The 24,865-nt window shown below is 43.9% G+C and overlaps 2 protein-coding genes across 4 annotated transcripts in view; both read left to right on the plus strand.

Moving 5' to 3' along the window:
• Positions 1–23,347, plus strand: part of metap1d (methionyl aminopeptidase type 1D (mitochondrial)) — a 32,269-nt gene extending 8,922 nt beyond the window's left edge. Inside the window, exons 2-11 of one of the 3 annotated variants that reach the window (XM_029256679.1) lie at positions 4,773–4,918; positions 7,252–7,401; positions 7,782–7,930; positions 8,665–8,707; positions 10,356–10,519; positions 14,102–14,199; positions 15,423–15,470; positions 16,444–16,522; positions 18,078–19,269; positions 23,296–23,347. In XM_029256679.1, coding sequence (XP_029112512.1) covers positions 4,773–4,918; positions 7,252–7,401; positions 7,782–7,930; positions 8,665–8,707; positions 10,356–10,519; positions 14,102–14,199; positions 15,423–15,470; positions 16,444–16,522; positions 18,078–18,156 — 956 coding nt within the window. In that variant the 3' untranslated portion in view covers positions 18,157–19,269; positions 23,296–23,347. The other 2 variants (XM_018729615.2, XM_018729616.2) reach the window with 2 other exon arrangements.
• dlx1a (distal-less homeobox 1a) lies at positions 19,313–24,150 on the plus strand. The gene is made up of 3 exons (XM_029256680.1): positions 19,313–22,177; positions 22,514–22,713; positions 23,296–24,150. Exons 1-3 carry the CDS (start codon positions 21,877–21,879, stop codon positions 23,542–23,544), a joined length of 750 nt encoding a protein of 249 aa, XP_029112513.1. The 5' UTR covers positions 19,313–21,876; the 3' UTR covers positions 23,545–24,150.
• The last annotated feature ends 715 nt before the right edge of the window (positions 24,151–24,865 follow it).

A 24,865-nucleotide genomic window follows, 5' to 3' on the forward strand; every position in this document is an offset into this window, starting at 1 on the left:
ACCCACGGCCCAGGAGGTGTCAGTGCTACCCGCTTTGTCAGTGTGTAAAGTTTGTTCTTGTCTGATGCTCTGCTAAATTTTTGACATGCTCGGAGAAAGCCCTGCATTTCTTGAAGACTGTGAGAGTGTTAATGTCGGGGTATTAGCGTGACGATGTGGAGAGCCACCATCGCCGTCCCTCCCCCCCTCAGCAGCGTTCTCCGCTCTCCGAGGTTCCCGAGGGGTCAGTGTAGGCCTTCTCAGCTATGCAAATGGATCTGAAAATTGCGCGTGCCCTTTGTCGGTCCCTGTAATTGCAGGGATCTTCCAGTGTTCCGCTTGGCAGCTGGAACAGTTAACCCCCGGTCGCCGGAGCCTGGGTTCTTGCGGTCGGCCTGCGCTGGCCTCTTCACATCAATCTCTTTTTCCCTTTTGCTTGGTCTTGCTCCTTGTCGAGCATGTTTTCTGAAGAACTTTGTAATTATACGAGCGCTGCATGAAAGTGGCAGCACGAGGAAAATAAATGTGAACAAGGAGAAGGGAGAGGTGGCGCATACTGAGAAATTTTCAGGGCCCCAGAGAGCAGGCCAGGGCAGAAGGCCCAGTGACTGTGGCAAGGAACACACACCCTTGAAGGAGAAACCGCAGGGGAAAATAGTCTTAGTTGGGTGTGTTGGCCCTTCCCATAGGCGAGCAGTGCATCGTGGGAGTGCTGACTGGTGAGTCTGTTCTAAAAAAGTGAGTTCCAGAACCATGGGTGCAGGCTTGTCATCTGGGGTCTCTATGTTAAAGTGAGCAGGTGTTTTCATGTGGTGCTCTGGGTGGTTCGCAGCCTCTCAAAGTACTTCAAAGCACTCCTGATGGGCCAGCCTGACCAACCAGCACTTAGCTCCTCTGGGACTGATGGGGATGGATGATCTGGGGTTAGAGACGGGGGAGGTACAACGCAGATCTTTCTCTTTGAAGCCCCTGGAGCTACAGAACTGTAGACTCATTGCACAGTACAGCGACGTGTAACTGTGTCATAGTCCTGTACTACAGTCATGTACCATGGTCATGTACCACAGTCACATGTCACCCTCTCCTTCTCAGTCTGCCACAGGTCTGTGGTCATTATATCGTTGGCCATAATTGTCCCAGATGCACCTTCTGAAAGCTGACGAAAGAGGCTCTTTTTTAATGCATAAATTGTTCTTTTGCTGAGATGTACGTTGCTTTGGACAAAAGCGTCTGCTAAATGAACAAATGTAAATGTAGAGACTGGTGAGAATTAATCTCTCGCACTCTTATCTATCAGGAAGTGAAATTATGTTTTGCGGTCTTCATTGCCATGCTTTTTTTTTTTTTTAACAACTGTAGTGAGCTGTAGTATATATTGTTTAATTGAATTGCTTCGTCCCTGTTTGCCTGTGAAATTATAACACTCGTCATTAATATTTAACTGATATAATCTCATGCTGAGATTGAGGAAAAGGTGTAGAGCTGCATGCATAAATGTATCAGTGAAAACTTTTATATTTTGACATCTGTATTTCTTGTAGTAAGAAAATTTTTTTCTTTATCTGCGCAAATGAACGAATGAGAGTTTTATCAGAAGGAAGACGGAATTAACGCTGTATAAATAGCCCTTAGGCGCTGTCGAGAGGTCCGTGTCCAGAGCAATGCGTGTAGCTCCTGATGCACCCTGTGCACATTTATGTCATTTCGTATTTACTGATGGTCTTCAGGTCAGTCGGGCAAACGGGCGGGAAAATTCTACCCTGTTTTGCCCCATCACAGAAAGGCTGACATTTCTGTTTGAATGCAGGGTTTTCAGAATCAACGACTTTTTTAGCCCCCTTCCGTCTTAATTAATGGGCAAGCGGTATGAGGACAGAGGCCAAGGAGCCTGGCCTGTCGGCCATGATTAATAACGCTGCCGTTTTTTCCCGGGCTGTTACAGCAACATTAATCACAACCGTGGCAAGTGCTTGCACGTGCTGCTCCTCTGTATTTCTCTCATTGTTCTCTAGTACTCTGCTCTCATGGATCAAGATCACTTTGTGACCTGTTCAAAATTTCAACAGGGAAAATGGGAGGAAAGAACTGCTGTATCCAGTGTTTCATTTCGGGACTGATGGGCTGAGTTAATTCATTACTGAATTCGATGGAGTTCGCAGACCAGTGAAAACACCAAGCGGCGTCACAGGCAGGCAGTGTACTTGCTGTATTCTGCTGTTCCTACCACGCTGAGAGATAACTGCGGCTTCCCTTCTGAGCTCTTGTGAAGACAGCAGACGTGTTTGGTACCATGTTTAGAGGACATTGGCCGTAGGCGGTAATGTAGCAGGAGCTGTTTCTGTGACCATCCGTCTTTCCTGTCACACGTCCTCACGTGCGATCCTGCTGACCTGCTGCCCTCAGGTTCCCGTCAGCCATCTCTCAACTCAAAGGGTCCACGGTATCCCATCAAATTTTTTAGTGTTACACAGACACACACACTTTCTGACCCGCTCGTCCCATATGGGGTCGCGGGGAACCGGAGCCTACCCGGCAACACAGGGCGTAAGGCCGGAGGGGGAGGGGACACACCCAGGACGGGACGCCAGTCCGTCGCAAGGCACCCCAAGCGGGACTCGAACCCCAGACCCACCGGAGAGCAGGGCCCAGTCCAACCCTTTTTAGTGTTACTTATTAAATAAATTTAATAGACATGTTTTAAATAGCATGTTTACGTCTGTTTAGCTGATGCTTTCCTCCAGAGCAACCTGTAAGCTGCTTACAGTGATTTACCCATTAATACAGCTGGGTAATTTTCTGCAGAGTAACTTTAGGGTGAGTACCTTACTCAAGGGTACTACAGCAGTAGGTTGGATTTGAGCCTGTGACCTGCTTACCAAGTGTAAAAGCTCTAGTAACTGTGCTACCTACTGCCTCGATTGTTATAAAAATATTGCATTTATATTTATATTAATTCGATTCAGTTTATTTTTATAGAGCACTCTTCTCACACAGTGACACTGAGCGCTGAACAAAGGCATAAGACAAAGAAACAAATAAAACAGTTGACTATATACTAACCTAATCCATTATCCATGCATTTATTAAAGTTATAATTATGCCTACTGGCCACGGAGGAAAGGAATAAAAGAACTCCTAACTGAAAGTCAAGGGAGAAAAAAACCTGAACTCTGGCAGTCCAAATGCCCGTGGCTTCCCACCCCTCCTGCGCATTCTAGATTAAAAAAGATTTAAATCAATTTACAACTAATAATAATATTGTAGCTGTGTGTTAGCTTGATTTCCCCGTTCACAAAGGTATGTCTCGTCCATCATGGCAGGCGGTCATCAGCTTCAGTCAACATGGGGAACTTGTGTGACGGCCGGCCGGCCGGCCTCCTCAGGTCTTATCATAGGAAATTATATTTTCATCGTAGTTATGCATTCAACAGGCACTTTTCTCAAGCGCAACATACAAATCGGAATAAACAAAGGTGCATTCAACAACCTGCAAAGGCCTTTGATACAAACGATTAGTATAGTAAAGTACGGCTTGTGCGATATCACCATATTCCAAGCACACATTCCAGTAATTACCTGTGGAAGAACTATGTACATAATCTTCTGATTAAGTATGAAAGGCACAGAAATATTATTCACCTTGTCACAATATCTTCACTTTACTTGATGTATCAATAGGTCAGCCTGTCACAAAAATATCTTTTCAACGGTAAGAGGTGTTTTTTTGTGTGGAAACGTGTAATGTCCCCTTTCCCTGTTGTTTAGTGAACACTTGCCTCCGTATTTGCACTTGTTGGAATTGGTGAGAAGCTGTGCCCTTCAGCTCAGCCGGAGAGCAACGCTCCCTGCGGCTCTCTCACCCGGAGCACGATTGGCCCGTGATGAGGCGGAGAAGAGGGGCCGGGGAGGAGTCTGGCAGGAGAAGGGTTAAACGGCTGGCGTGGAGGAGGCCTGCACAGTGTCTGGGACGTAGACTGCCGCAGCGGGGGCCTTGAAGGGGTCTGCTGGGGTTCTGATTGCCCCTATGAGATCACAGGTCCCCCTCTTTCCCTCCCCGTAGAGCACTCATCCCCCATCCGCAACACAGCTGCCGAACGCCCTGCCTTCCAGCTGGGCTGACTTTAAACAGCCACACAGCGCGGAGCCGCGAAGCCGCTCCTCTCGGAGCGTGTGCCTCCGTCTCTTAACGCGGCTCCGCCAAGTTCACGTGCTCTCCAAACACGGTTCGCTATGCATCAGAGGCGTTCATCACGTCTGCAGCGCCGCCTCAAAAGCACGGGGGGGGCTAAACGCATCTGAGATAGAAAAATCGTGAACGGCTTAAAAGTAAATCAAGTTCTGTCATTGATATAAACCTGATCATTAAGTTTATGTGCTGTGTTATTTCAGTTTTTACTTTACGGTTTAATTGTGGACTGAATGTTTTTTGTTTTTTTTTTTTTTTCTTGTTCAGGAAACAAGTTGCTTTCTTTTTATATTTTTCATTTCGCTCACACTTTTTTCATAAGCAACGTATTTTGTTTAACTACCTACAGCTTTTTTTACCCGTTTATACAGCTGGGTAATTTTTACTGGAGCAATTTAGGGTAAGTACCTTGATCAAGGGTACTGCAGTAGGAGGTGAGGCTTGAGTCTGTGACCTCCGAGTCCCAAAGCGGTAGGTTTAACCACTACTGTACTGCCATCTGTGTAACATGTCAGCTTTTATCATCGCTCAAAAATAACTAGTTGAAACTTTATAGTATGAGTGCATGTCTAAATGAACGTGTTAATCGGCGAGTTCTGTTCATCAGGTGCGGTGTTGACACAGAGGTACTGCCAGGGTCTGGTCCGGCGCCCCTCGTCGGAGCCGCGACGCTCCTTCTTCTGGAGGAAGTTCCAGAGTTCCCACAGCGTGGTGAGGCCAGCGGCGGTGCAGCCCCCCCGTTCCGTTCCCCCGGTGAGCGCTGCCAACTTCCCGCTGTAGCACCTTTTGACTTCGCCTCGCTTGTTCATCCTCTCTGTCACCTTCGTTCAAAGTTCTCCACAAGCGCCTGGTGTCAAGTGTGTGAGTAATGTCCCAAAAAGTGACAGTATTTATCAAGGAAAACTGGTAAATAGAACTGTATACAATAAACCTTAGACCTACAAATGGTTGGGAAACAATAGAAGGTCTTTTCAAAAATAATCATTCAATTTAATGTATAACAATACAAGCATAAAAGAATGCTTTTCATATGTCAATGGGATGTGACCTTGACTTCTGCGTTATAAACAATGACGCAATGAATTTTCAGAGATATAAGCATTTTTTCCAATTGTTTATTTATTGTTCCTTAAAGTGCGCATATTTTCTCCGCTTTATCTATGTTCTAATTTTTTTGTTGGTAGTAGAGTGAATGTATCCTGTGTTTGTAAATTGCATCCAAACAAAATAGTACTGGGCTAATTCAGCTCCTGTCCGCAGTGTTTTCAGCTTCTGCCTGTTGTTTCTGAACGCTGGTTATCCTAATCGTTCAAGAAACAGGAGTCAAACTGTTAGTAACGGGAAAAAGCGGAGATAATAAAGAAAGTTGGAAGTATTGAGATGAATGCTAAATGTAGGTGTGTCCATAACCGGTTAAGAAATTGACAGAGGGCTGTATTATTAAGCTTTTTTATTCTCACTTAGGAGTAAAATTAATTTCCAAGTTAGAGACAAAACAAGTTGTTTACAGCCCCTCTAGTCCCAAAGATGTACATAAGCTGAGAAACTCCTTTATATTAGAACATTTAATTTTTCTCACATCTCATGCATTTTAAAGGTGAAACATATGTTTGACTTGCTGTGACTTGGTGGCATTCAGCGGAATCACTCATTTACGTAGGACCTTAAAAACAGAGCAACTCTGCCAAAATAATAGACTTTCAAAAGGTTTTTTTATGTCCCGCCAGAAGTGGGCCTATGGGTTCAAGTTCATCTTGTGGTAAACTAGTCATCCTTGGTAAAGAGGCCCAGTGAACACAAACTGACACGAGTTTCCTTGAGTGTGTGACGTTGCTGAACGACGCTGAGAGAGTAGTGCTTTCCTCCAAGAGTTCTGCAGCCTCCAGGGTGAGAGGAGAGGATAGGATGGCTTGCAGAATGCCCTCTGTCGGAGGTGTGCGTCTGTGTTCATCCACTCGCGGTCTTCTGTGAGTATTGTGTTTTGACGGGGAGCCGGAAGCATTGGATGATTGGCTTTGTCGGAACTCAGAACACTAGGTGGTTTCTAAATAAAAAAAAAAAAAAAAACCGAAAAGGGGGTGTTTTCATTTAAGCTATATTAAAAGGTACACACACACACACACACACACACACACACACTTTCAGAACCGCTTGTCCCAGACGGGGCCGCGGGGAACCGGAGTCTACCCGGTAACACAGGGCGTAAGGCTGGAGGGGAAGGGGACACACCCAGGACGGGACGCCAGTCCGTCGCAAGGGACCCCAAGTGGGACTCGAACCCCAGACCCACCGGAGAGCAGGACTGTGGTCCAACCCACTGCGCCACCGCACCCCACTATATTAAAAGGTATAACAGCAGATTGAAATCTCAGTTATAATATCTGCTTATAATCGCAATGGTTTGAGCAATTTGGTGCATTTTGTTGAATTTATAGATTTTGTTTTAGAAAGGATGATTTTTTTTTTTTTTTTTTTTTTTTTTAAAAAAATCCTCAACTTGTTTCACACACAATGAAATTAAATGTACCCAAGAATGGTACTGCTGTTTTCGAGGGAATTTTGAGTGCAGGATAACAGTATTCTCTCAGATGCATACTGTATTTCTTCCCACCGTATTTGAAACATTTTTTCGTGCAGCTTTGCGAGGCGCATTCGCGGGCGAGCAGCGTTCAAGTAAATACAGCGTAAATCGGCAATGATTTATCTCGGCAGCCCACAATAAAAATATTTTCTTGTTTCCACATTTGGTACGGACAATAACTGTTCTTGAAATATGCACACAGGCTCCCCGCTGGATGATTTTTATGTAGCAGGACGAGTGGGGTGCAGAGCATCTGACTCAAACCACTGTTATGTGTGGGAGTGCGGTGGGGAAGCCTGTCGCCTGTCCCGAGGGGCTAGAATGGCAGGGGGTGGGGTCTCTTCCTGTTAGTGTGCCCCAGGGGTAGGACCGGGAAACGGAGGGATAGCCGTGCTGGAGCGCAAGAGCCCTGGTGCGCTAAATGACCCCATTGTCACACCGGACGTGCTCTCATCTTCATGTGCAATCTTGGTTTCCCTTTCTCCACCCCCACCCTGCCCCCCAGCACATAATGAGGCCAGACTATGTGACGACAGGCATTGTACCAGACTGGGCAGACTACATAGAGATTAAAGATGGAGATGAGATCGAGGGGTTGCGGAGGGCCTGTCAGCTGGCGCGACGCATCCTGCTTTTGGCAGGGAAGAGCTTAAAGGTACGAGGCCACGAAGTCATGCCAGCGATGTGTGTACGTGCCCGCGTGTGAGTGTCACGTGCTATGCGGGCATTTACGAATGCTCTATCCTCATGGAGAAACGCCACCTACCAGTTTATCCGCACACAGTGATATAAAGGTAATAAAACTTGTAATATGTAAATGGAATGTTCTCTGTTTGTGGACCAGAATTCTTAGCATTTAATCATGCCCGTGAGAGCCACCTTTACCATGCCAGTGCTGTGTTTGTGCTAATGCATGCATGCCTGTCATCAAAAACTGTCTCATAGTATTGAAAACTTTGTCTTCAAATCGAATTTAAATTCAACCGTCTCCTGCCCAATGATAAATGTATTTATTCCCTCTGTCTCCAACTCCAGGTTGGCATGATGACTGATGAAATAGACTTTATTGTTCATCAAGAGGCAATCAGACACAATGCCTATCCCTCTCCTCTGCAGTATGGAGGTTTCCCAAAATCCGTTTGCACCTCAGTGAACAATGTGGTATGTCACGGTATACCTGACAGGTATTCGCCTCCTTCGAGTCGTGCGGTCTGCTTCTGACTGGGAATCCCAGCGCACGGTCATGGCAGCGCAGCCACAGCATCCGAGACATTAGCTGAAATCAGAAATCTCCATTTCATTCAATATCCTCGATTGGTGCTGAAAACAAATCAAAATGAATAGCTCGGGCAAAATGTCTAAATTGTGAGTACGTTTTTCCTGCACTGATGAATTTTACATGTTGTTCTGCATAACACATGAACTTAGGATCATACACAGTATAGTACACTGTTCATATGCGAAAAAGAACATAAACGTGTTGAGATTCAGTGTTTATGGGGAAAATACTTTTTAGGCTGTTACATCACTTTTTAGTATTATTTTGTTTATGGCAGGTGTTTGAATATGGGTGTGTTAGGGTGAATATGGGTTTATTAGGAAGATTATTTTTTCCTTTCTTGTGCCCTATTAAAGTACCAAAATAACTCCTGTCGGCTTCCTGGCCTTAGAGATACCATCGAACGGTAGACTGCTACTCTTTATTTTTAATTTGAATGCAGTCGGTGAACATGCTGATCTGGTGATAACGTTCTGGGTCTAAAGGACAGTTGAGAAGAAATTGGCCTAAATTGCTGTAAATTTGAAGCTGTTTGCAGCTCTCTGCATGTTTATTTTGCAGTTGGTTGTGTGAGAAACTCCCTCTCATGGCTGTTTTTTTTTCTGCCTCGCAATGTTTTCCATGGCCCTGGGTTTGCAGCCGACCTCTTCAAGATGGAGATATTATCAACGTCGACGTTACTGTGAGTACCCTCCCCATCCTCCTTGGAACATACATAAACACTAATTTGTATGTTTGTATATTTAGATATTTTGTATAAAGGCTTTGATCTACATTTGCAGTCCCAGCAGTGCCAGGAAGAACAGTAGATTGCAGTTGTGGAATTTTAAGGGGGTGTTTACTTGCGCTTTCTTGTTCCCCTTCCCCTGACCTCCCTCTGTCTTGATTCTGGCTCAACCCAGAATCTGCACTGAGATCAATGCGCCGGCCGCAGGTCCTGGTCCACTCCTGGCCAGCGGAGTTGTCATAATGGCTATTGATCCTCCCCGCGCTTAATGTCGAGCAGCATGGCCGAGATGAGCGAACACTGAGCAGCTGGCGGAGGGAGGGACGGACGGGCAGAGAGTGGCCTGCCGTTTTCCCCTTCATCCTTTCCCCGCTCCAGATTGATCTTCCCCCTCCCACCGATGTCCACTGGGCGCTGTCATTATCGGGCCCTGTCATTAGGGGCTTCATCGACGGCCCCTGGCTGTCTCTGTCACTCTATTCACACAGCGGCAGTTTTCCCCCCCTGCGTCGCTCTTCACTTGCCATTAAAATGGACGGAGGCTGCGCTGTCCTTTGAGTGTGACAGTGACACCTCTGGCCCTTTTGCTGCACAGTCTCTGGGCGACAGGCAAGAAAGGGGGGGAAAATAGCTCACAGCGAAACCTGTTTCAATCCCCTCGCTGGCACCAACTGTGACCTATTCTGCCAATGTGTTCGTCCATCCTCCCTGAGGAGCTGGTTGGTCCGGCGCAGTGGGACAGCAGTGGACAATCAAGTCCCCCTACAGGCCCTATGTGGAAGGTGCAAAGGGAGTGAACTGTCCTCTCTGGGAGGCGGCGGTCTCCCGGGGTCACGAGTGAGGTGCGCTCACGGGGCACCGCTGCACGCCAGATCATTCCTCCGTACTTCTGCTGAGCATGTCTTCTCCATTGGCCTTTTGCCATTTCCCCGTACTCTTCCGTCGGTTCTGTGGCCCTTCCCGCACCATTAATGAGAGCTCGTCCTAACCGTCAACTTCCAGTCTTCGCCGTTTCTAGGGCATTGTGACAAATTGTCAACATTCGAAGGAAAGAAAGATGTTTAACTTTCTACAGTTAACTTAGGGATTTGGCTCAAGTGGTCCCGTGAGTACACTTATTAAGTACAACCAGACATTAATAATGGTTTTTTTAGGTTTCTTTCAGAATTTTAAAGTCTACTGAGTTCTTTCGGTAGGTTAGACTCAGGTTAATAAGATGTTCTTCAGCCTTTTTTACAACAAATTTTTGTCAGAAAGGTGTTGCTGTCACTCGGACTCTTCTTTAATAATTTGTATTAATAATTTTGTTTGTGCTGTATTAACTGTTCATTTATTGTCATTAGTTGAAGAAATTGTATTAATACAAATTAATCATTCTTTTTAATATATTTCCATTATAAAACACATTAACTGTATCTACATTTAGGAAAGTATTGCGGAGCCTTGTGCAAATGTGTAACTTCCAGTGAAAGTCCTATTAATGAAACATATATAGTAATGAGTATGAAAATGCTGACAGAGAAACACTTTTCTTTATTTCCTTCGTTAATTTCCGCACTGATGTTTCCGAAGTGTGGAATATTAAACACTGGGGTCCTGCTAGGTCTACCTGGAGGGTTACCATGGTGATACCTCAGAGACGTTTCTGGTGGGTGCCGTGGACGACAGCGGGAAGCGACTAGTGGAGGCGGCGCGACGTTGTCGGGATGAAGCCATTGCTGCCTGCAAGCCCGGTGCCCCCCTCTGCGTCATTGGCAACACCATCAGGTGGGGATGCGGGCGGTGGGGTGCTGTGGCTAGCTGAGAGCCAAGGCTCTCGCTGGGCGTCTGGGACAGAGCTGATGACACTGTTGTTGACTGACCCCCACGGTCTGGGCCTCCTGGCTGAGGTGGAAGCATCTCCAAGATTGCAGGGCGAGAGAGCTCTACGGCTGAATGCTGACATGACGGTTTAAGGGTTTTTTTGTCAGATTAAATTGCAGCTTTTGCAGTGGCATTTTGGAAGCGGGCCTACTGCCAGAGCAGATTGATCAGAAGGAAAAAAATAACACTAATCAACCCTTGGTGGCACCCAGGTATTGCCCAGGTATCTAGAGTAAGTTACGGAGCGTGAAAACAGGTATTAGTTTATCTTTTACAGGGCAGTGAAAGGGTTTCATTGGAAATACACATTGAAGTGACTCACCTCTCTATATGTGTCATTTTCCCCTTGTCTTCATTGTGGATTTGACTTAGGGTCACTTTCAACGGTCGCTGCATCTCTGTAAGTGATTTTGATTAAAAATCTTTTTTCTTACGTTTAACAGGAGACGGTATAGAAATGTCGGGATCAATTTTTTTGTTATTTCAAAAGACGTGCGCTCCCCTCCCCATACCGAATCCATCTTTTGTAAGCATATGATGTCGATTGTGTTCACAGGACTTTAATACACCTTTGTCTACATGCATCTGCTGCAATTACAGCCGAGACACATTGATTTCTTTTTCTTCAGCGATTGAAATTGAAGGCTGGTTGCTCGCTGTAAAGGGGAATCTTGTCTCTCTCTTCTGCATGGAGGAAGTGTTGAATCCAATCCCTACTGGAAAAAAGCTATAATGCATATCTTATTCTCTCACCTCATCTGACAGCAATAAATGCAGCAAATAAACTTTAAAAACAGGGGAGTCCTGCATCTGGAAGCACATTGTGTTACATTTATTCATTTAGCTCATGTTTTCTCCAAAGCAACTTACAGTGTTAATCTACTTACAATTACTTTCCCATCTATACAGCTGGGTAATTATTACAGGAGAAATTTTAGGTTAAGTACCTCGCTCAAGGGTGCTACAGCTGAGGCTCGAACCTGCAACGGTGGGGTCTAAAGGCAGCAGTTCTAACCACTACGCTACCAGCTATCCTAGTTTTTGTTACTTTCAATCTAGATCATTGGTGCTCCTTTTCCATGCATGAAAATGTTGGTAAATTCGGTTTAGACAAGAAGGACAACTGTAGTCCTCCTCACGGGTCACCTCAAGCCCCTGCATTTACGGCTGTGTTTAAATGATGAGCCGGTAGTTCTGATTCTGCCGATTCTCTGAGAGGTCACTATCCTTTCTGACGACTTGGACAACATGTGACTGCTTAGTCATCGATTCTCTTTACCGTACCGTAAATTTTCTCAGGAGTAAACTCCAAGAGGCCTTCATTTTCAGGAGGATGTATACATGCATCTTCCTTCATGTTTTGCTTATTTCCAGTGGATTGTCTGTGTGTACTTTCCATTTGCTTTGGCATACGTTTTCACGTGTATGTGGAGTGCATTGTGTCTGTGGGTTCTGACTTTATGTCTGTGTCTGGCTCCTCTTAACATGTTTATTTATTGCATTATACTGTTTTGAAATGTCTTTTTTTTTTTTTTTTTTTCTTGACCATTTTGTGTTCTCTGTTGTTCAAGTAATTTCCCTTTCTGGGTCAGTATTTTTGTCTCCCCCTTTCAGAAAGTCCCCTGAATGGGGGGAAAATTATCACAATTACTTGTATAATTGAGCCGTCTTTGTTGCAAGTGCGACTCCTGTAGCCCTTCTTCCATCAGGGGGAAAATGGTTTCATTATGGGATTTTTTTTCCTCATATTCCCCAGTGCGAGTCCGTGGAGGAGGACCAGAGGGAGCAGGCGGATCATTAGGGTCACAGCGGGAACAATTATGCCCGCTATGGAAAGAGCATCCAGGGCCTTTCTAACCCCCTCCAGCATCCTAGCCCAAATGCATTGTGTGCCAGTGCTGCTGCTCACAAAGAACTTTGATGGGGGGTAGGAGGGAACCTCAAGCTTCCACCTACTATAGTACTTGTACAATGGAGAGAGAAAGAGAGGGAGTTGTATCAACATACCAATTTTCCATCATTAAGACTAATGATGAGACCAGGCGGCCAGGTGGGGTGTATAAAATGGACTGCGCGGTCAGGTGTCAGCAGAATGCTGACCCTCCTGTCTTCCGTGGTTAACTCTCACTGGTGACCAGAGAAGGGCAACATGAAGAAGACGTAGAGTCATTGGAACCCCAGTGCGTTCTCCATAACTACTGAGAAACATCGGTCATGAAACTTGTGTGTTTCCTCTTTGTTTCTCTGAGATGTTCGCAGCCAGTTACTCCCCTATTGTTTCAGAATAGTCTTAAGGGTCTTCACTTGAATGGTATCTGATCTGGCTCATATTGTGGGCAGTTCACTTATTGACCGTCAGCTCTGTGTCTGAAAGAAAAACTTTACATTTGTTGTTTAGTGTGATGTGTTTGTTTTTTTAGCTCACGCAATATTAAGGGTGCACATTGAATGCCATCCTTCAGGACACTGCTACAGGAGGTTTAGGGGAAAAATATTAATGGCTTTCATTTGGAGATGGTTTCTGCATTAGCTCTATATGCATTAATAGACAGGCACTTATTACAACGCCTTTTTGCTGATGCTACGGGGTAATTGTTCATTTTGGGGACAATTTCAGGCAGGTGGTTGGCTGTCAGCCACGCTCCCATCGCTGCTGCTGTTGTAATTGGGAAGTGTGTTTGATCGCATCCAGCCTCCTGGTGGACCGTTGTGTAGCCCCACACCTCACTATGCTCAAATAGGAACAAACACTCACCAGTGTGTCAGTACACTTTTCAGTCTGGTAATAGAGGTGAAAATAAAGTTATGGCACTTTGTCACATAGACCTCTTTCTGCTCATCCTTTGAGTTTAGTCTGTAATTGTGGACCATTTTTACAGTCAGCCACTTGGGCAATCATCAATGTATTTTGAGTTTTGGAAGTCATCTAAACAAGATTTTTAGGAAGACACCATACAATACCTCGAGTGTAATACAAACATGAACACAATGTATTTTTTTTTAGTACCTGATCAACCTTAAGGTATGCGCTATTATCCTGACCGGACTGTGACGAGTGGGTAATCATGGGAACTCTCATGATGCTCTGACGAGAGTCTAGCCCTCCCTCTCCATCCTGAAAGGTCACACCGAAACACCGGAATGGGGGCTGGGTGGGAATTGAGGGGTCACTAAATGCCCTAAATTTGTGGTCTGCAGGTGTATGTTACGTGCAGTTTCTGGAAGCAATTACTTGTCATTTCCTAAAGACTCTGCTCTGGAATCCTCAAACATTTATTAAAGATCCTTTCCAGCCTTCTCTTGAAAAATATATAGGAAGAGTTACATGAAGTGTGTTATTCTTTACTGTTTTTAATGTAAAGAGATAAACAAGTTTACAGTTTTTTATTATTACCACTTAATTGTACAAAAAACTGTCACTTAATTAGGAAATCACCAGACCCTTTGTGATTGCTTGTAATTCTTTTCTACTATTTTAAATTCCAGCCAAACTGCAGCCTCCTATGGGTTCCAGGTCTGTCCCTATTTCATTGGTCATGGCATTGGATCCTACTTTCATGGTCACCCAGAGATATGGCATCATGGTAAGACCCCTAGGAAGTTAAAGGCAGATTTGTCACGCTTTTACACTGGTGTAAAATCCTTTTTTTTTTTTTATTAAAGAAGACAGGTGTGAATTTTTACTGGTCTTAAAGCCTGATAAGTGTAACCCTTAAAAAGTTTTACACACACAATGTCTACAACCGCTTGTCCCGAGTGGGGTCGCGGCAAACCAGAGCCTAACCCGGCAACGCAGGGTGCAAGACTGGAGGGGGAGGGGACGCACCCAGGACGGGATGCCAGTCTGTTCGCAAGGCACCCCAAGCAGGACTTAAACCTCAGATTCGCCATAGAGCAGGACTCGGCAAAACCCACTGCGCTACCACGCCCACCATTTAAAAGTTTTAGAAGTTTGTAATTTTTTTTCCCTCAAATGAAAATCTTATTTTTATCCATGGTCAATATGCTTGGTGAAGAATCTTTAAGACAGACGCATTCCTTTTGTTTTCTGCAAGTTTTTCTTGTATAGATTTCAATCCCTGAGTTACCACTGTTGTATTTAGCATGTGCTCTATTGTTGGAGCTGTGACTCCTGGGCTTCAGAGGCTGCTTTCTCTTCATGGGCTCCGCACGCTTGATTGGAACACAGCTTGCTGGGGGTTACAGGAAGTCACTCAGACAGATGGTTCGCCGTGCAAATGAGCCACTGACTACACTGACGCTCGGTGTTGGGCCTCGGCTTACCAGGCAGAACCAGCCTATTTTGGCCAACTTTTTTTTGCGTCAGTACCGGTGGGCATTGACCTCAAGAGCACATGGTCTCCTATTCAGCTGGAAGGAAAACATAAGCTGCCAGCCCCAGGTTTCTGTAGGGAGGAAGTTTCCCCACACGCAGATTAGACATTAACCTGCCAATACTAAAATATCCCTTATTTTGAATTTCACCCCTCTTTCAATTTGAGGGGTTCCATTTGAGGACATACAGGCTGGATAGTAGAGTACAGCGGGCATACTGTTGTACCAATGGTTCACTAATATGCTGGGGAATATTCAGATCTGCCTGGAGTGTGTTCTGTATTACAGCCTTTGATAAACTTTGTTAACTGCGAATGCCTTCTAAATGTCTCTGAAGTTTTTCTTTTTCTATTTCAAATCTGGCATTTGTTTTACTGTAGAATATAACTAAATCACGTTAATACATTTTAATCTTACAAATAACCCCTCTCCAAAAGTTTTAAATGGTTCTTTCCTTTTTTCTTCCCAATAGCCAATGACAACAACATGCCGATGGAGGAAGGGATGGCTTTCACAATAGGTCAGTAACATGGTCCTTTACCCACTATATTTATTCACACTTACAGTACATCCAGTTACACACTCGGCACATCTCCAAAAGGCCTCTGTCATTTTCTCAAGTGTAATTGGTGGCGTGCCCAAAAACGTGTAACATGCAATGTATCACAATCACAGCCAGAGAAAAAGACCATTGGTGCACTGCGAATAAATCAAGGTACAGGTAGAGCTCTGCTCCTTGCTTTCTAATTTGCACCCTGATCGTCTAACTTTTTCCCATGTCATATTTCATTTCAAATTCCACTTGCATTCCCTTAGCATTTCAGTTGCGCCATTTGTAAGGAAAAATGACCTCAAATAATTGTAAATATAAAACAAACAATGACAGGGAAATAAAGCTGTCTGAAAATAAGAATATAATAGGAACATAAGACTTAATTTGGCTGTCTCACCTGTTTACCAGTAAACTTAAACAGTGAATTGGATTTAAACAGCGCTCCGAGCGTGATGAGATCCAGTGTGTGCCTGTTCACAGGCAGTGTTCGCAGTGTAGGCAGTTACTGTGTTTATTTTAATGCTTTTCCACTTTTAGCTCAAGCACAGTGGTTACTACTTTTTCCTCTTTCATTTAGACAGTATGATTTTTAAAATAATGGGAGTATTTATTGGTACTTGAAATGAAGTGTGATTGCATATTTAGGACCATTATAAAACATTCTGCCACATGTTCCAGAAAGTTACAGGACGTGTCGTAATTCGCCAGTCGGAACTGTTGACGTTACAATTGAGTTAATGCCTTTTTAAACAGCTACACTCAAGGGTGATTTATCCAATCCAAATACTTTGGCGAGAGCAATCAGTACGGGCGACTCTCCGTCTTTGTTTAGTGTTTTTCCAAGCTGTGTGAACATTATCTGTGGCTGTCTGCCGTGTTGTGCGGAGTGCTGTGAATTTGTGTTGTCTGATGGTGATTTATGTGTTATGTTTATGTGCAGAGCCCATCCTGATGGAAGGACAGCCCGAGTTTAAAATCTTAAAGGATAAATGGACTGCAGTTTCCATTGATGACAAAAGGTAGGCATTTGCATCTTGGCAATTTTTTTTAAGCTTCCTGGTTCAGTTGCACCAAATTCTCTTTTGTCACCAACTGTAATGTAATTTATGCTGTAACAGATTTTTTTTTTTTATTTTGTTGACTGAAAAAAATCATAACTTTCCCTGGCTACACTTGTTGAATTTAGCCACAGTTATGTATCATCTTCTGGTCTGTTCTGGTTTAACTAGTAAGGTCCAGAGTGGTCATAAGATTGTATCTTATAATAAGAAGAAAGGCTCAAGGCTTTTTTTTTTGCTGTAAATTAAAAAGGAGTTCTGTACAGTAACCACTGCCTAATCAGATAATTCCAGAGTCTGTGGATTGTTTGCTGTATGAATAGATAAATGATCCAAAAAACAGGAACACCTGTGCTTTAATTGTATTTAAAAAGAGAAAAACTTTTCACGCCCTCTTTGAGTATCCTTTGTCGCTGGTCGATCTTTCAGAATGAAATCCGTACATCTCAGAGTGCCATGTTCAGTTCCTCCGGCTCCAGACTCCTATACATTGCATTTTAATAGTGCAATTAAGAGAACAGCTTGCCTGTGTCCGCTGAACTGGGCAGATGGTCCTCCGTCGTTTTACAGATTTAATTAAAGGTTTCATTCCTTCCAGGCTGAAGGTCCTGGTTTTGCAGCCACTGGTCTAAGTAGTGGGCTGCATCAAGGCCACTCTGGCCTCCTGCTGTGTAAACTGTAGATTATCTTTGCAAGGCTGCTGGAAGCCAGCAATGCTGTGTCCTCCACAGCTGGGTGGCTGAGATTAGCAAGGAGCAGTGCAATCAGGAGCTCAGTCAAGTACATCTCATAAGAATCTGTGTTTAACCAAAACCCCTGTGCAACACCGGATGAATGATTCATAAAGATACCAGTCTACGGTTTAGCTTGATGGACAGTTTCACCGAACATCTACATAAACAATCCCGTCCAAAATCGAGTTTTCTCATTAGAAACAATTTTACATTTCACACAGTTTTTGCCTTTATTAATTTGACACGTTAGCAGAGTCTTTTAGAGCTGCAATATGAGGACATCATCAGTTTTAAATTTCCTCCATTTGGATTACTGTTTTATTGACTGGAACAGCACCTACTGGCCTCACACAGGTGACTCACCGGTTCTTACTGGTGCGGTCACTGGAATTCGCCACCACTTTTTTATGACTTTCCAAGGAATGTGTCAGCATAGGACCAGTATATGTGTAGCTCCTAAAATACAGACTGGTTCTTTAACTATATTTTTTCCCAGTGGTGCTGCAGTAATCTTGGTTTTCAGCGAATTGCAGTTTGGCCTTGCAGTAGCAAAGCGTTTTCCATTAGTAGTCTGACACTAAGGTGGGCTCTCAGCGCCCAGCTCTGCTGGCCTGCATCCCAGCCCTATTCTCTGCCGCTCTTCTCAGACTCCAGTGTGCCAGAAAACTGCAGCAGGTGTTAAAGCATATACCCCCCCCCGCCTCCCTCCCACTGCTGCTAATGAATGCCCTTCCTCCAGACATCGCCCTGACCGGTGTTTCCCTGTGTGGACCTGGTTTTAGGTCGGCCCAGTTTGAGCACACGGTTGTGATTACGGAGGAGGGTGTGGAGATCCTGACCAAGCTGCCGGACGAAGATTGACCACTGGGACAAAACATAGAACTTCTGTCCGCTATGTCAGTGGAAAAGCAATGGAAAAGAATAGTAATAATGTTTTTTTCAATAAAATCAGTGTTCAGTTTTAATGGCAAAATGCAATATTTCCATTAATTATTTGTTAGACTTATTATTGAATTATTCTGATTATTGTTGAATTTTGAGTCTTGATTGGTTCATTCTTGAATTTGTACATTGAAACTACAGCCAAAATGTGCCAAATTATTCTCCACCATGTGAAAAATGTGTTCAAGTCTCATAATGGAACAACTATAGACACTGCCGCATAATATGTAACCTTGCACTATGAATGAGACTGTTTATATCCAAAGACATTGCTTACATTTTTCAAGTTTAAGCATTTACTTGAAGACTGGTCTTAGTTAAATGTTACCATTGTATTTATTTATTGCCGTTATGTATGGCTTTTGTTATAAATAAACTACTTAACATTAATACAAGTGATGACTGTAATAAACACAAGGACTTCTTTCCTGCACCTCTTTGCCCACCTTCTGAGCACCAGTTATAGTTACAATAATGAGATTGTACAGAATGACAGGACAGTCGGCCTGTTCCTGTGATCATGTTTCTGTCGAAGGTTATGATAATAATAATTGCTTTTATTACAGTTATTTTTGCGAGTGACGAGATAGATCTCTTGGACCAGTACTTCCCGTGGGTATATAATTCCACATTCAATCTGCTTGAAGCCATGAAGCCATTAAAAAAGAGACTGGTGAAGAGTAATGTTTGATTGTGAGATTATTCTGAACTGTGGGAATGCAGAGATATTCTCTCTCCTGTACAGAATAGCAGCAGAATGGATGCGGCACAACTGTAGAGAATGGCATCATCTCCCAAACACGTCCAGAAGTTGTTGTTCTGCCTATTTGAGTTCTATTATGTAATTAGGACTGATGATCACAGTGATGAGGGGATTTAAGTGCCTTTAATTAGTCCCTCACGTGGAGGCTGTGAGAGCATGAGTTTGTTCTGGACACAGACAGAAGATTTGGACCCGTGATGGAGCCCTGGACACAAGGAGAGCTGGTTTGTCTCTGACTCCATTTACTCATCTCTTATCATGTATAACAAGTAAGCTATTGTTTTTTTTTCTTTTCAAGTAAAAAAAAATAAAATTAGTAAATGGAATCACTGTAAATAGTATTTTAATTGAAAAAAAATTGCAGTATTTCAGGGATGTAACCTGGTTAGTTCGAATCAGCTACTTGCATGTAAAATAGCAGTTCTTCGGTGGATTTTGCCAGTTTTGTCAGTCAAAAACCTTGAGTTTTAAATGAAGAAATATAAGTGTAGCGTCCGCTCAGTTTATGGCACAGTGTGGTTCAACATTTGTCATTTCCTTGTTTATTTGTCAGCAAAGAGGACGATCTGTTTTCTTAGTATTTTCAGGAAATTATTTTGAAGTAGAATTTGGACGGACACCGAAGCTGCTCTTTAATCATCAATAACAGAATTAAAATGTATAGTGAAAACTTAAGAAAGGTGTTATTCATCATAGTGCATGTTTAAAGCGGTTTTATTTCACTCAAAGCTGGATGTTATTAAGTGTGTAGGTTTTACATTACTCGGTAGTTGTTTTTACTACTATTAGTTTTATCATATTAACTTAATTAGGGATCCTTTCAACTAAAATATGAAATTCACTCCATAATTCTGCCAGACTTGTTTTAAAAAAGGGGTTTTCACCAGTAGATTGCCATATTGTTCGTATAAATGTTAATTTTTATAAAACAATATTTAAATATAACCGCACAATAATTATAATGAAAGTGTAATATAAATGTTACACCGTCATGTTTCCAGATTTTACATAAAAGTGTGAATACAGTCGGAATTCATAAAATGACTGGTATCTATGCGCTGCTGTAAAAGAGACCTTTTTATTGCGGAAATAATTGTTCAGCAGTTTTTCCTGATATTTTTTGTCATTATCATGTGCTAATATAATAACTGTGCTCGGAACGCAGTTTTCTATATGACTCCACCCGTAAATACACCGAAACCCCCTATACTATACTATAGTATTTATTGTGCGTTACACTGAATATGCTTTCAGACGTTTGGCACGGATAATTAAGTCTAAAATGACATTATCCATCCATCCATCTCTCCATCCATTTTTCTTATACAGTTGAGCTTGTTGACACAATTATTATAACCAATTTCTAAAATCCGGAGTGAATAAGAAAGGTCGACTGTTGACACTGTTTTCGCTCTAAGCCACGCGGCTAAGAATACAGCGTTAATTTTTTACTGATAAGCCTTGCTTTTAAAACCTGTTGTGTTTTTGTCCGCAACATGAAAACTGTTGTGCGACACGATTTACAACGCGGAGCCGGCAGCTGAAAAGCGCCCTCGTCTCGGCGCGCAGACCGGCGGGGTCCGTGTCGTGCGCGCGGAAGGTGACAAGAAGCACGTGTCGCTCGAGGCGTTTAATACGCGGCTAATTAGGTGCGTGAAAATGAAACTTCAGTGTTATGCTAATATGACCGGACTCAACTGTGAATCGGGCCACTTGAGACTAGAATTTAATCGCATGAATCGCTAAGTAATAGCCCACATCTGCATGAGTGAACTCTTCCAAACGAGCGCATTCAATTAACGGCATCTTTTTAAACACTCTTCTTATTTACCTGTACAGTATTTGTTCCTGCCTGGTGCCATCCGGACTGCGGGAATTTTAAACTGCGTGACTAAATAAGGTGTTTGTTTCCTCCGATCTTCGTGCGGCCGCATTATTTAATGGATTTGAAATGCAATTCTGTTTTAAAAAAATGATCCAGTAAAATACATAGAACGACATGAATAAATTAACAGAATATAGTATATATGTTACATGTATAAATATACACGTAAGGGGAAAAAAGTCAAACTTAGAGGCACAACAAACCCTATACTGACATGCACGTGTTAGACGCCAGCAATATGCTGTTAATTTTGCAATTGTGCGCTGACAGGCCTGACAAAGATTATCAAACATTCGGATATCCTTATTATTGTCTATCATCACCACCACCGTTTTGGAAAACAGGACTCTTTTGTTCAGTAAGAAAAACACTTTAAGGATACAGTTCATCCCTCTGCAGTTGTAGTCTAAGTTAATGTGCTTTATTTTATACTTTATTGAAATAATTGTAAGCATTGGTCTCCAGAGCAGTAATTATGGGGATAATCATTATTACACCTGAGAAACACAAGTGAAATTGTAACTAAAATGTTGATTTGCGCAGAAGCCTGCCAGTGTTTGTATAATGTCTGTTCGCAAAGCAGGTTTAAGATATGAGATTATCCCAATTGGCCTGATGCCCTTTCTTTGGACCGTGCATTCAGTGCATTTCACCGCTGACATGTTACATATTGGCTCTCAGTCTCTGGCGAATTTCTTGAGTTCTTCGAGTCCTCCGGGCCCAAACCAAAACCACCAATCAGAGTCACCCTTGAAAAGAGTAGCCCAATCAGCGCACGCGTCTTATGAATATTCATGAGCACCCAGTTCAAACCTTTGAGGCGAGTTTCTGTAGATGTGCAGCATCATGTCTAGACTTTTCACGGAGACAAAACTACATTTTCTTATGAATGGAACGTGAAAAAAATCAGATCACCTTAAATCTGGACCCGTCCTATTACTGAGATCATAGAAGAAAGCAAAAAAGGATAGGAGGGGACCGGCCTGAGGAGATGACAATGACTACAATGCCAGAAGGTCTTAATAGCCCCGTTCCAGCCAAGAGCGTCTTTATGGACTTCGGGCCGCCGAGTCAGCAGATGTCTCCGTCCTCCGTGTCCCACGGACACTATTCCATGCACTGTTTACACTCTGCTGGACATTCTCAACACGACAGCTCGTACAGCACAGCTTCGTCCTTCCCCCGATCTACTCTGGGCTATCCGTACGTCAGTTCGGTGGGAAGTCACCCGTCCAGTCCGTATGTCAGTACCGTGCAGTCGTACCAAGCGCAGACTCGGTTAGAGGAGGCAGGTAAGAGCGCCGTTCTTTCGCGAAACTGCCTGGCTGGCATCACCCATCTGCATCTCCGAGCCCGCGGAACACGCCGCTCTGTACCGCCGGAGAACCGGCCCAGGCAGACGCTGCCGTACTATTAAACCTCGTAATTATTTATTGCGTAATTCCATAAATAATGTATGCAATTAATGGTAATTATACCTTACTTTGCGCTCCAGTGCTGCAGAGTTGGTTTTTGGGGGTTGTTTCTTGAGCTGTGCTGTTTCTCCTTTACTCTCCTTTCGACCCCCCCCAACCCCCACCCCTCCTCCTCCTCCTCCTCCCGTCCCCGCGTCCTTCTCCCACCACCAGCACCGGATTCAGAGAAAAACACCATCGTGGAAGGGGGTGAAGTGCGGTTCAATGGGAAGGGGAAGAAGATCCGCAAACCGAGGACTATTTACTCGAGTCTGCAGCTGCAGGCGCTGAACAGGCGCTTCCAGCAGACGCAGTACCTGGCGCTGCCGGAGCGCGCGGAGCTGGCGGCGTCGCTGGGGCTCACGCAGACACAGGCGAGCTGTGCGCGCGCTCGCGGCGGACACGAGCGCTAGCACCGACACCGACACCGGCACCGGCCAGTAACACTAACACCAGCACTAACACTGACCACTGACACGCCGGACGATCGCTGGTTCGCAAGCAGGTCTTTTTATTTTCCTCACATAATTCCACGATCTTAAAAAATTAAACCCAGCATCATTTGCAAATGAAATGCTCTCTAACCACAAATCCCGCAGTACTTAATTTATCATCATCATGTGCGAAGCGTTGCTCCGTGCACTTTTCTTCTTCTTAAATGTTTTGTGGTGCTGCTGGCGGTGAATCCCCACGCCGTCGCTGCTTTTAAATGTTTTTGCCACTGTTATTAATAACTTGCATCACTCCAGAAATCTTTAAAGCTTCTTATTCTATGAATATCATACTCATTTCATTAGCTATAAAACGAGCCGATTCTCTCAGACCTTGAAAGTATGGGGCGGCATTTATGACAATCACTGCTTATTCATTTTCTGAATCATGTTTCATGGTAGGCCTACCCCATTCATCCAGTTTAATTTATTGCTTCAATGCTAACACAGAGATTCTTTTTACAGGTGAAGATTTGGTTCCAGAACAAGCGATCCAAGTTTAAGAAACTGATGAAACAAGGCGGGGGCACATCTGATGCCAACAGCCTGTCCAACGGCCGGGCTCTGTCCGCCGCATCGCCCTCGGTCACCCCGGTGTGGAGCGCCTCCTCCGCCATGAAAACGTCGGCGGGGAACCCGGGTTCCTACATCCCTGGCTACACCTCCTGGTACCCCACGGCTCAGGACACTATGCAGCAGCCTCAGCTCATGTGAACAGGAAGGGCGAACCCCACGCCGCCCCCTACAGAGCCCAAGATTGTTCACATCGGGGGGTCAAGAAGTCAGGTTACCAGGGGTCCCGGAGATCAGAGGATCAGGAGATCCCGGACCAGCAACCTTCCCTTGGTCTGCACTCTGGCCTGCTGAGGCCAGCCACACCTGTAATATGGACCTTGATTCCAAAGTGTGGACAGATGATGTTTCCAAAGCTGACAGCCTTCTAAGAAACCCGCTGGACAAGCACAGTGGTATGGAAAAGGGCAAGACGAACTGAGCTGATGAGGAAAGGAAACTAAGGAATTGTGCTGAAAGTCTCTATACACCATAGAAGCTGCTGCTCCTCTATTTTGGTTATCTTTCTTTACATTTAAATCTGCAAATTAAGTATTGTCTTGTCATTGCAAACATATTGAGGCCTATGAAACAGGGCAAAGTGACATTGACCTAAATCCTTCAAAATGAAATTCTCTCAGTAAAACAAAATACTGTAAAGCTGCAATACTGACCAAGTGCTCTGAGTTTAATTGCAAGTGTCAGAAGGTCAAGATAACTTTTCCATGCCTCTAACAGTTATGATTCTTATTTACATGGAAATACTGCATACTTATTGGGGGGTGCAGTGGCGCAGTGGGTTGGACCGCAGTTCTGCTCTCCGGTGGGTCTGGGGTTCAAGTCCTGCTTGGGGTGCCTTGCGGCGGACTGGCGTCCCGTCCTGGGTGTGTCCCCTTCCCCCTCCGGCCTTACGCCCTGTGTTGCCGGGTAGGCTCCGGTTCCCCGTGACCCCGTAAGGGACAAGCGGTTCTGAAAATGTGTGTGTGTGTGTGTGTGTACTGCATACTTTTCTCGGCCTTCTTTAAAAAGAGAGGCAAGCACAGACACAGACATGTGTCTCCTTATATTGGTAAAATATCGTACTTGCTTTCCTGTACCGATATTATAAATTATTTAAAATTCTATGTCTTTAATATTTCTATCTTTATTTATAATGAACTGTGAACAGTTTGTAAAATGTAAAAGAAAATCCTGAAAATTTCCAGAGGCATGTCTTTCCGTACTGCGTCAATGCAAGCAACACAAGATTTTTCAGTCCCCAAACCAAATAAGTAACTTAAAACCATTACATTTGCTTTAACAAATATATGTTTTTGTATGTCGGAGATGTTTTAGGTGGGTAATGCAAGTGTGGTGTGTTGTTGCAGCTGGAACGGGTTTTCAGATGGATGTTTATTCTGAGGTGTAATCTTTTTTAAAGTCTGTGGTTGTAAATTCATTGCTTTGTGAAATAGGGTTTGACTTTGAAAAATGAATGTTTTGA

The sequence above is a fragment of the Scleropages formosus genome, chromosome 12 (genome assembly GCF_900964775.1).
Source record: "Scleropages formosus chromosome 12, fSclFor1.1, whole genome shotgun sequence".
In the NCBI taxonomy this organism is placed as follows: domain Eukaryota; kingdom Metazoa; phylum Chordata; class Actinopteri; order Osteoglossiformes; family Osteoglossidae; genus Scleropages; species Scleropages formosus.